General features: G+C 35.6%; 1 protein-coding gene across 4 annotated transcripts in view; it reads left to right on the top strand.

The window, feature by feature from the left end:
* Positions 1-8,640, top strand: part of Tango4 (transport and golgi organization 4) — a 65,300-nt gene extending 56,660 nt beyond the window's left edge. For all 4 annotated transcript variants that reach the window (XM_081758892.1, XM_081758891.1, XM_081758893.1 and 1 more), the window contains 2 exons: positions 4,772-4,903; positions 8,508-8,640. In XM_081758892.1, the coding sequence (XP_081615018.1) occupies positions 4,772-4,903; positions 8,508-8,567 (192 nt within the window). In that variant the 3' untranslated portion in view covers positions 8,568-8,640. The remainder of the gene's footprint in view (positions 1-4,771; positions 4,904-8,507) is intronic.
* The last annotated feature ends 4,473 nt before the right edge of the window (positions 8,641-13,113 follow it).

The following is a 13,113-nucleotide window of genomic DNA, read 5'->3' as shown; positions in this document are numbered from 1 at the left end:
CACTTTGTAAGGTTAGGCAACCGACATGACCTTTTAAATACGTTGGGTTGCATATTATACACTTACTAAACCCAATGAAATGCTGGTTCGAAAACCAATAAAGATAGCCAGCCTCGGACTGAACATAGAGCTCAGTAATGAATGTTATAAAGGAACTTATTTTTATTGAAGAATCCACTATAGAAAAACAAAGGTGGTACTTGAATTAGAATATCATAGAAAAAACGAAAATGGTAAAATTAAAACTGTCCAAAAAAGATGGCTTTTTTTTCCCTAATCCAGACCAGTGACGTCGTACTTTGGTACTGTAGTATTTTCCATAAGTAGAAACTTTGCTTTGTATATACTTAAACACAAACAAACTGTTTTCTGAGCAAAACAATATATTCACAGTAAAAAACTACATACGTGTTACAATTTCGCCAACTAACACTTTGGCTTCATTAGAGACTATGAGATACAGGAGAAATGTACATTCTTATATACAAACAAGAGCTGATACATCTTGCTTCTGATTGGCTCCTGGCCCCTTCAAGTATTCTGATTTGAATATTTCTATACCAAGGCTTTCTATCTGTTATCAGTAACACACACAAAACTGATGATCTTAGCTCAACTAATCTAAACTAACAATTAATTAACACAAATAATTAAATAATTATATAAATATATAAATATATAAACACACACACACACATTATATATATATATATATATATATATATATATATATATATATATATATATATATATATAGAGAGAGAGAGAGAGAGAGAGAGAGAGAGAGAGAGAGATAAGCAGATAAACATATATTTACGCATACACTTAAAATTTAGACACAAACACACATACATATACAAGCTCATATATCTATATACAGGGTTTTCATAAAGTCTGGACGGATTTAATTCGCTTATAATTTACATAAAAATGTTCATATTGAAATCAAGTAATGTGCAAACGGTAGCGGAAGGATTAAATTTTTACCTGTAATCTGCACCAGCTCAGTTCATTCACCGCCACACCTCCAACTGGGCGCCATTTACGTCCACACATTCTGTGGGCTGTTGATGATGCTTTCCCTTACCCTGCTCACTGTTGCAGGCGATGTTGGCGGCCTCCCACTTCGAGGACGGTCCAGGACGCTTCCTGTCTCCAAGAACTTAGCATGCCACTTTCGAATTGCACTCTCAGTCGGTGCCGGCTTTTTGAACTCTTTGGTGAACTTTCGACACACCAGAATTGGTGATTTTAGCTCTGCGTACCACAGAACACATTTCGCTTTCTCTTTCACCGACGCCATCTTTGATACGGTAAAAAAAATAGTCTTCTCAGAGGAGTTTTTCATTTATTTATTTCTTTAAAAGACACACACACCAATACAGCTTACAACTTACTTTAACAGTCAACATTGAAACAACAATGAAAACAACAATGGATGGAATTTGGTAAGAAACTGACCCTTGCCCTCCCTCTCCCTTTCTCAACGTGTCCAGAGTTGCCGCTTATCTAACAGTGTTGCCAACTAAAAATTTAATCCTTCCGCTACCGTTTGCACTTTATTTGATTTCATTATGAGCATTTTTATGAAAATTATAAGCAAATTAAATCCGTCCAGACTTTATGAAAACCCTGTGTATATATAAATATACAATTACATATATAATATATACACACATATATATGTTGATAACTTTGACTAATAAATACATGAACACATGCAAAACAATCAATATATATATAAAATAACCATAATAAATATGTGTATTGAAATCTTATACTTTAAGCTTTTGTAACAACCTATTCCACTATTGGTCGATGATCAGTCCTGAGTTCCAGTTCATTGCTTTACTAACCTGCATTTCTATAAACCGTGCCTCCTTCTATTTCCTGACTATGCTTTTATCTTCTTGGCCTAGAATATTTACTTCATTCCAATTAATTGCATGTCCCGTGTCCCTTACGTGTTTGTAGACCGCAGTTTTGTCCCTGTCTAGCCTAACGTCATCCTTAAGTTGTTTTATACGCTCTCTTAGTCTTTTTCCAGTTTCCCCAATACAATACATGTCACACTCGCAGCACTGAATTTTATATATCATTCCTTTTTTCTCCATCAATACCCCTTGCTCTTCTTCTTTCTTCTTCCTTCCTTTTTTCCCTTATTACTTCCAGTAGCCTCTTGCTCCCTTTTCTGAATGTTGAGATGCCTCCCATCTTGTTAAGCATTCTTTTAATCATTTCTGTTTCATCTCCCTAGCTTTCTATCCCCCACCACATTTTTCTTCTTTCTTCGTTTTTGTTCTCTCATCTCCTTCTGTATTTTAACCTGTTTCTATCGTATCCATTACTCTCTAGCTGCTTGTGGAATGACTGTATACTCTGTTCTGGCTTGTCTCTTTCACTGCTAATTTGTATAATTCTATTCTCCATGTTAATGATGAAATTCCTCTTGTTCGAGTAAACTACATCACTTCTGGCGTGACAATAGTTTCCCGACGCGCAACTTTTTTGATACCATTCCATGTATATCACTCCTTGTTTCTTCCTTATTATCATATCAAAAACATGTATGTAGTTTTTTAATGTGAATATATTGTTTTTCTCAGCAAATAGTTTGTTTGAGATATTGTAGGAAAATCGTTACAATATCTCATGATTCGATCTGTAAAGTCAAACGTATTAAAGTACAAATCAGGGTCTATTTGGTGTTGATGTGATGAAATCGGGAAATCTCATCTTTCTTACATAGGATTTGCTGCCAGACATTTTCAGGAACATGCAGAATTAAAGATAAGGATGACGGAAACTGGAATTCTAGCAGTAAGTTTAAGTTCGCATGATGCGTATTCTGTAATAAATGAAAGATTAAAACTTACCAAATCTGCGCGAGATTTATTTTTTGTGGAACCATTATTTTCTGTTACCTGACTGTATCTACAAATTAAGCCATCTGAGCAGGATCAACGAAACCGTTGTCCTGGAAGAAAAATCATACGCAGATTTAGTGTTTTTTTTTTAATTTTATTTTTTAATTAATTAATTTATTTATTTATTTATTTTACGTTACTGCCGCTGCTTGTGTGATCTCAAATTCCAACAGAAAAATCCTTTGAAGTACTAAACTGTAAGTTGTTAGTTACTTAAAGAAAGTAAGGAACATTTACGTTTATATTTAACACTCTTTTTTATTTTCCGTGAGGATAGATAACTTACTTATGACTTCTTCTTTTTCCTGTTGTGTCAATAAATGGTGTCATCTACTTTACCGACTGTTAACTACACCGATTCTAAGCGAAGGCATTTTTTGAACCAAGAAAAAATCTATTTACAGTTAGATAAATACAGTGTTTAGTGGACCTAAAAATAATAATTTATGTTTACAAGCAGACTAGTTGGAACCATTCAACTTATAAAGCTATTCTATAGATTCCTTCACGTGAAGTTTCTTTCAAGTTTTTATGTAAGCCTAATCTCTGGTTTTTGGGCTTAAGGATAACTTTTTTCGTCAGAATTTATTATAAGCTCTCCGAGGAATAATTAGTGGGGCCGAACCTCTCAGCCTCATCTCCTTCCCAATGATAACGATCCATCGCCAGTTCTTTTCTTCAGACATAAGGAAAAATACTTTCCCAACCACTGTTCCTTTTCACCAACTTATCATGGATTCGAAAGAAGAGCAACGAATGATGAAAGTGAAAAAAGGTAGAATTGAACATGTTTCGCCCGTCTCCAGATCAAGCAGTTGACAAATGTAACCATAACCTTTCTTCCAGAAAACCTTAGCAAGGGAGGGGGAAGGAAAATTCGAAGGAAATTAGATGTTGGTTTTACTTTTGAAGAGGATTACAAATAAATATGCTTCAAATCAATATAACTTCCCATCTTTTTAAAGCTCTGTTTAAACGTAACCATCGTTTTTCAAAACTCCCACTAACTTCCCTGAAAGTAAACTATAGGCCTAGTGGGCTGAAGCCTTAACAGAGCCCACTTTCCTGTCATCAACATAGGAAAGTTAACTATCTGTTCAATTTATTTGAAAAATTAATAATGTCCTTTTGATTATATGTATTTATGTTACACTTCTAGATATACTTCACCCTACAAAAAGAAAGTGGTGTTTTCGTTAAAATATAGAATGAAACACGGCTCACACTTCTTTACAAACTAAGCTGACGAGAAACACCACAAAATCAAACATGCTCGCACTCCCTCCTGTTTAATGAATATAGATACCAAATGTGAAGCTAATCAAGAACTATATGAATATAAAGGAATTATTCTAAGCGGCTGCTTAAAAGCTTTAGAATAGAAGATGAAGTGCCGCTGTATTGTTTTATGTAGTGTAATTATCTATTGTATTGAGTTCGAATATTTCCATTAATTGTTAATTGTTGTCACTGTCATTAGTGTCCGAACTCATGAGTTCTGAACTTAAACTGAATAATTGAGCACGTCCCCATTCAGATAGTGAACGTAAGTTCGATGCGAAATGGCTATCTCCAGTGTTCACAGGACCATCGATGCAAGGCAACACAGGAAAATCTTAAGCTAGAATATACTAGAAGTGTAGACTATTTTTATTTAGGTTACTTCATTGCAGAATCTACATGAAACCTACAAGAAATAACAAGCGAACCTATTAGTGAGTAAAATAAATTAATAAAGGAAAGGATACAGTAGAATACGCATAGGTTAATGGGAAACACAAGGGTACAAAAGTTGTTAAATTTGTAATATCTGATAGTTAAGTGAATTCCTATTTTTATTCCAGGCTCCAGTGCAGCCCGGCTCAATGGATAGTGAATCAGGAATTTTCTCAATGATCTTTGACCAAAGTGGAAGTCGGTTAATCACAACTGAAGCTGACAAAACTATCAAAATTTACAAAGAAGATGAGACAGCCGTATGTTACAGTATTTTTCACCGTCTTTGTACAGGATGACCACAAAAACAGGCACTGGTTTCAAAAGGATATTAGTTTAACACCAAAAGTATAATTCTGCCCAAACTTTCATACTAGTTGTATAAACCCATGAAGTGTGTAGCGGTCTTGAGTGAAATTACAAAAATGGAAGTTATAACGCAAACTATAAATATCTTCAGATGCGCAAGAGTGCAGCTGCCAATTCCACAACACCGGATGCGTTTCACAAGGTGGGGCGCGGTGGCTCAATGGTAGAGCGTTCACCTCCGGTGCTTGGGGTATCTCGTTCGATCCCAGCTCGCGCCGTGTGAACTTTGTAGTGGACAAACATCGTACTCATGGGTTTTCTCGGGTTTTTCCCGTTTCCTCCCACTTTCTTCATTCCACCATTTTATTCATTTCTTATCATCACCGTCTCCTTTAGCCTCACCGGCATAACCGTGGGACGTAAAACTTAAAGATTTCATTTCATTTTTTTACGTTTCACAAGGTGTGGTTGGAACTAAATTACACTGTTGAATATTTCCTGCGTAACAAATAGCGCGCACATTGAGCATTTGTGATTCCAATTAACAACCGATTTTAGTATTAAAGGTTACACCCCCTTCGAAACAAGGGACTGTTTTTGTGGTCACCGTGTATTTTATTGTAGAAAAGGTAATTTATGTTAATCTCTACTTATATATAAATGTTTGCTTTTAAGGGACGTTGAATTGTAAGTGCATAGTTTTTCCAACACTATTTTCAGGATTTGAACGAGATTCGAACTCGAGAAATCATCTTCATAACACGGAGTTGGTATATAGTTTTGAAGGTTGTATTACTGGATTGTAACTTAAAGGAATTGTTAAGTATTCTAAAAGTAAGAGGAGGAGTATCATTGATGTCAAAAAACATTATTTTAGATTATTAGCAATGACTTTGATTTTATCAAACCTAATTCAGTCGGTCGAATGTAATGCAGAGCGCGAAATTTCAGGTTTCAGGTCACTTTTAATTGAATCTAATAGCCAGATCAGAATTCGGTTACCATTTTTTTTTCGAAGACAAACAAAGTAGAGGCGAAATGTTTGTCCTCAAACTAAAACATTTAGTTGTCAGCGGCGGTGACGGCCTAACGACCAAAAATCTCACGCCTTCATGTAGTATATGGTGTTTCATCCTTAGGTAATCGATATTACAATATACTTAAATATTTAATATGCTTGTTGAACTTTTTAACATGTAAAATGTAATTAACTAGATATATAACAGATTAATCAATGAAAATAGTATTCATGCAGTTCATTTCGTATAAAGATAGCAAAGTTCTATCCCTTTTTCACCCACCACCTTCGAACATCGATATGTCACCAAAGACGTACCTGGAAGATCAAAAATAGTCCGTATCAGCATCTACGACCTTCTACCAACGTTCTGGAAGGCCATGTATTCCATCGCGATAGAATTTGGTGGGCTGTGGAGTGAAGTATCAAGTGCATTTTGCACCTCTACGAGGGATTTGAACTGACGTCCTCTAAGATAATTGTCCAAGGAATTGAAGAGGTGATAATCAGACGGTGCAATGTCTGGGGAGTATGGCGGATTCAATAGTGTTTTCCATCCAAGGCTTAAAATGGTGTCCCAGCTTATCGTAGCCACTTGGGCGTAACGTTGTCCTGTAACAGGAGGACCTCTTTGCGATTCAGAAGTGCTGGTTCCAGAGTTTTGTGTTTTTCTTGAACACGACCCAACTATTGACAGTACACAGTTTCATTGATGCTCTGACCAGCTGGTAACAGTTCCCGATGCACGATGTCGCGAGCAGTCCACCAAACACACAGGAGGACCTTCTAGTGCGGTGCTGATTTGCTAACCAATGATGACGGCGCTGTGGAGATTCGTACAGAACCCACTTCTCATCACATGTCAACACCCTGTCCAGAAATAGCTCGTTCCTCAGACGAGACAGCAAAGAAACACAGGTGTCTGATGGCCTGGAGTCAAATCATGTGAAAACCCATCGACCCAACTTGTAGTGCTTCCCAAGTTGATGCAAGTGCTGCCGAATGGTTTCTCCACTCACACTGAATTGTAGTCCCAGTTTCTCACATATCTGGCCACTGTTTGCCTCAGTTGCTGCCTGAAGATCTTCATTTTGTGCATGTGCTAGTCTTCCGGCACGTGGTGGGTCTTCGAGTGTTTCGTCACCGTCCTTAAACTTGTTAAACCAGCTCTGCAGTGTCCGCGTAATCACGAAACCCTCACCAAAGCCCTGGTATATGTTCCGCCCCGCTGCAGCAGCGTTTGACCCCAGTTTGAACTCGTGCAGCATACACGCTCATATAACGCTCTGTGGAGGTCCATGTTCACTCTGTCCTGACGCAAGTTCACGGTGTAGCTGAACTGCCACAACCAGGTAGTATGTTGGATATACCGACACCAACAACTAACCTTCGCCTTATCTCCATTCGCATTCAACTCACGGTGTGAGGGCCAATTAAACACAGACCTCCACAAAAAGCGACAGAAGTTTCTTAGTTACCTTTATGGGTAGTTTCATTTTCATTCTTAAATTATTTATCGGGTTTATTTATTTTTACTTAATTTACCAATCTATAGTCGAGTTACTCAGAGTAAATTCGCACTACTTTTAGTGCACTTTTTACGTTTCTAAAATCTAAAAGCCCAGTTTTACTTTTACTTTGTTCATCCTTGTGTCCCGCAATTTATCACGAGAACAACAAATGATCTATCTAGAAATGAATGCCGTGTTCGGAATTAGCATTGTTTTACTTGACTGCTTTTAATGTCTTGACGTGTGTTCCATTTCTCTGTAATACTTCGGATCACGAAAACAAAATCAGTCATCGAAAAGTAGCTTCAGATTCTGACTCAGCATCCTTAATTTGTCTGGTATTTTTTAACGCGACCTGTTACTCGTCCGTCCGTTTTCTGTAACAATTTCGAAAACAAAAATACGTAGAGAAAGAGATACTTTACGTTCGGAATCAGGTGTTAGTTGATTCCGCAATATATCCTTGTATTTTAACACATTAGATTGATACGTATTTAGCACAAATTGGACTTTAAATATCTCTCCTTGGTGAGAACATTCAGCAGAGAAGTTAGAGTTATAGTTGTAAAATGTTCCATTTTATTATCTTAAAGAGCTGTCTGTTACAACTCTTCGCGTGATTTTATTTCCTCCTGAGATTCCCTAATTTAATCGAAGGTCACCACTTGTTGTTTTCTTGGAAATAACTAGAATTATGTACGATGATATATATATTATTAGTAGCTTTGACACATCATTTATACGTAGTTCGGGTGTATATTTTGTACGACTCATAAGAGAAAATTACGTACTTTTCATGTGTAAATATCACGTCAAAATCAGTTCTCTTCATTTTCAACATTCATGACGTTATGTCCTTGAAACGTTAATTTTGCCTTTTGTTCTACTACTGTCTTGAGATAATTTTAATTTAAGTAAGAGAATTTTAATTTAAGTAACTCTTATTTTTGTAATCTTACATTGTCTTTAATTGTGATAACAGTCAGTGGAAAAACTAATTATTTCTCTTTTTTATGTATTTTACAGACGGAAGAAACACATCCTATTCATTGGCGACCAGAAATACTCAAAAGGCGGAAATATTAATTGTCAAAAATTGTACATATTCATTATGACTTTTGTTCTGAATAAAGTTTTTCTTCTTTTAATAGTAAAGAAATGTATTGCTTATGGTAAAATATACTAATAAATTGATGATTAACTTTTCCGAGCGGTCCTGAGTTCGATTTCTAGTGAGGACACTTGGTCGATAAAGTTTAACAGCTTTTTCAGGCCAACCATCTTGAATAAGATTTTTCCTGGGTTTCCCTCATTCTCACCAGGCAAATGCCAGGTTGATACCGAACAATGGTCCCAGGCCGTTTCCTTCCTTCCCTTCATCGGATAGTGTGCTCTCCGAGGGACATCATCCCTCATACACGTGACGGGCTAAATGGTCATAAATGCCGAAAGCTGTGGCAGTTAATTTATTTTCTCTAAAACACTCACTAGTACTTCTCATTTTCTTTCTATAGTAATAACCATTCGTGGCCATACGAAAACCTTAACTTTTATATAACTTGCATTTCGGACTTCCATTCCAATTAGCACTAGTCCAGCAGGTCCGGATATCATGCGTGGAAGTCGATTCACAGCATTTAACAATCATAACAATAATAATACAGATTCCAAATCTCAGTTCCAAAATTTTAATGCTTATTTCAATTACCAGGATACAAAAGGTATATTACAGCTGTCTGCTTTTAAACGATCCGGATTATAGAATACATCCGTTATCTTATAACCATTTTACTTCCTACAGCAAGTACCTTGATTATTTCATTTACTATAAAGAATTCGACTATATACTTCAATTATTTATAATATTTAACTCATTAATTACTTTAAGACAGCGACGTATTGGTACGTGACTGCGGAGCTTTGTATAACAGTGGCTAAGAATATGTATTTAAAAACATCCATCTCGTAGTTTGAACATAAGCTGTAATATTAGCCTTCCAGATTCAGGAAACTCCTTAATATTTAATAAAATAGTTATTTCATGTAAAATCTAACTTAATAATTTAACATTAGGGATCATCTGGGATACGGAAGTAGGCGGGGCTAGGCTCTTAGCAATTCATATTATGGTACATTTCAACGATATTCCACAAACACGTCTTACCATTTATATTTAGTTACTGCACAAAATAATATAATTTTCAATATTTTATGGCAGTTTGATTAAATAGCACTTAAAAACTTGGCTTTAAACGTCAAATTAATTCGATTTTACGTTCATCAACTTTCACTGTTTTCGTAGACATTTAGTGCAAGGTTCGTATATACACTACAGGTTGCACCAGCCCAATCGTTGGATGTGTGACGTCACCGGGTAAGCAGACGCGAGTATTTTCTTGCAGCAAAATTCCCGTCCAAAGCCACAAAATTTCCCGATGTGATGCAAAATTTCCCGCTAACCTAAATTGATATAGTTTACATCTAGTAGTAAACAATTTTAAAAAATACCGCTTTAGACAGACTATGATGTACAATGGAATTCATTCTCGTAGTATAAAAAGGTATTATTTATAGTTATGCATGATAAGGTAAAAAACAATTTTTTAAAAAATACTGTGTACACTTTTTTGTAACGAACAGTATGTCGTTCTTTATGGGTCTTCTTCCTTCTTTTAGGAATTGCAGTTTAATTTAAGGTGCAGATATCTGTCGTTGTCGTCTGTCACCAATTATCTAAACGATATCAATCAATGAAAATGATCATAATTTAAACATAAATAAATGATTTAAAACAATAAACATTTCTGCTTTTCGAATATTTTTATTAGTTTTGAAGATATTATAGAAAAACTAAAATTAGCGGTAGTATAATTTCGCTGAAGTGAAGACCCTTAAAGAAAGTCCTCGTAAAGTGAATCTGCACTCATGAATGCAACTCCTACCCTGAGAAACAATTTTTAAGGCATTAAATTAATTTCGTGAAGAAATAACTACATATAACAAGATAGCACATGATCGTTCCATACACATCATATACAGGCATATTGTCAATCTGTACGCAATAATCTGAGCATGCGCCAAAGTAATAACATGCCAGAACGTCTTAAGAAATCTTTTAAATCAAGAAAAGTGAAAAAAATGTTTGCTTTTTTTCAAAAAAAAAAAGTCACGGAATATTCTCAATCTACGCCAATTTTGGGAAGTCGCCTGTAGTGCTTAGCACTAATATTCTTTAATTTTATAGTTATACAAAACAGATTACTGCTAGTATGCATCAAAATAATGTCAATTGCTTTCCGTGTCCACATACTCAATTTTAGTGCCACCGCATAGCGATTTTCGTTTGTTTTATTTGATATAATGTTGGATAGAAATAGAACAAGTTCTAATTTAGAGCAGTTGTGTCAAATGTTGTAACCAACCAAAAGTTGCATACAACTTGGTATCATAAATGTTCAAATTCCACTTTGATGAAATATTTGATACAATATATGATGGAATATTTGTTCGTCTATAGCGTATTTTAAAAAGTTGAGAATGTCTCCATTTCCCGTTTCCAGCCTATTTTAAAGAAAAATTCCCGCCAATGCTCAGAATTTCGCATTTTACGGGAAATTTTCCGCAAAATGGCGTCACTGGCTTGGCTGTGCTTACCACATGACGTCACACGTGTTCGGCATAGTTCGTAATCTCAGTTTGCGGCGCCCCCCTGATTTAGTGTATATCTTTCAATCGATCAATAATAAGAAAAAAATAAAAATTCATATATATACAGAATTTAAAGCACTTTCCGCCCAGTGATTCATTTAGTATCCCAGAAAACTATAATTCAACGACTCGTTTTAATAAAAATTGTTTTGTAAATTAATAGTAACATTAAAATTAGTAACAATAAGCTTAAAATTAAATGAACAAGTATTTAGAATAAAATAAAACAATCAATAACCACAATGTGAAACAAAACAAATAAGATTTGAAACGATCGATTTTCAGATCGTTACAAAGCTCAGAAATCTAATTCATTATCATAATCCTAATGATATAAGTAAAGAATCTGAGCAAGGGTATTCTACTCAAATTATTAGTAGTGAAGTGGCTTCGGATCAGACTGTGTGGATGGCAGTGGATGTAAACAACAAGACATGCGGAAGATTACAAAAATATAATATAGTTCGTACCAAACCAGGACCCACTTCAGACGCTACGCGTAATATGGATGATACTTGTGTAAGTGCATTCAAACTGAATGTAACCGATACCATGTTGCGAAATATATAGAAGTGTACAGAAGCTGAGGACGTCGAGTTTTAGATGTTCTTAACTGGCCAATTTCTCTCGATGAGCTTGATACATTTATTGTCTTGCTGTATTTCCGTGGAGCACTGAGGATGAATGGCTTAAGAACAAAGTGTCTCTGGTCTGAAAACTTGAGCTGCAGCTTCTTTCGGAAAGTCATGCCCAGAAAGAGGTTTGAAGAAATAATGAGATTTATAATGCTTGATCTCAAATCTACGAGAAGCGAAAGAGGAAAAACTGACAGGTTTTGCTTATTTTCTGATATCTGGTATCAGTTTATTGAAAATTCCCAAAAGTGCTAGAATCCCGATACGTATTGCACTGTTAATGAGCAGGTCTTTCCGACAAATCTCGCTGACAATTTATTCAGTTCATGGGTAGCAAATCGGACAAAAATGGCGTCAAATTTTGGATGCTTGTTGAAGTAAAAAAAAAAAAAAAAATACAGTGAAACCTGTCTTTAGCGGAATCGAGCAGGACTTGCAAAAATTTCCGTTAAAGTCAGGTTTCCGCTTAGTGGAGGTAGACCTTTCCTTTCTTTAAAAAAATATACATGCTTGTAAAGGGGCATACTGAGAAAATATATTGCTGTACGTACATTGTTCAATTACAGTACTTCTTTCTTCTACGAATAAATACACACACACACACAAAAAATTAAAATGAATACAAAATATGCTATGCACACGTTTTCTTTATTTTTCTAATAGCCAAGCAGGGTCTTTTGTGTACATTGCTGCTTGACTTTCCGCATACACTTTAGCCTGAGAAATTATACTAAGTGAATCAGAATCATTTTTTCGTAAGACAAATTTTTGCAGTTCTTTTAAACTTCTGAGAGAATCTTGATATGTATTTATTCTACACTCTTCTTGGAACTCGGTATCGTATTCCTCTTCTTCCTCTATCTCGTTTTCTTCTTTCCGACATTCCGTATGATTCTTGATGAAGTTGCGGGCATTAAGGACAATTTGTGGGTGTGAATATGAGTAGTGGTTGTGGAAGGGCAACACTGTCCAGAAATATTTAACAAAAGAAGAGCATTTTATCGCAGACAGTGTAATGTATATGTCTCACAGAATGTCTAAACATCTTCTAAACGCTATAGTCCGAAACTCAGAATTTTCCGTTAAATGTTTATTTTTCTTTCCGTTGTCCGCGTAACACAGTTTCCGCTTAATGAAGGGAGTTTAACACGTTTTGTTCTCCAAAATTCATGGGACCGTGAAATATTTCCGTTTAAGACAGTTTTCCGTTTAATAAAGGGTCCGTTGAAGACAGGTTTTACTGTATATTGAAAGTAGTTTTCCAGGAAAGGATGAAAAGAGGCCAACGA

This window comes from Thermobia domestica, chromosome 5 (assembly GCF_964235325.1).
Source record: "Thermobia domestica chromosome 5, izTheDome1.hap1.1, whole genome shotgun sequence".
In the NCBI taxonomy this organism is placed as follows: Eukaryota; Metazoa; Arthropoda; class Insecta; order Zygentoma; family Lepismatidae; genus Thermobia; species Thermobia domestica.
The sequence above is the reverse complement of the archived record's forward strand: the minus strand, read 5'-3'. Positions and strand labels throughout refer to the sequence as shown.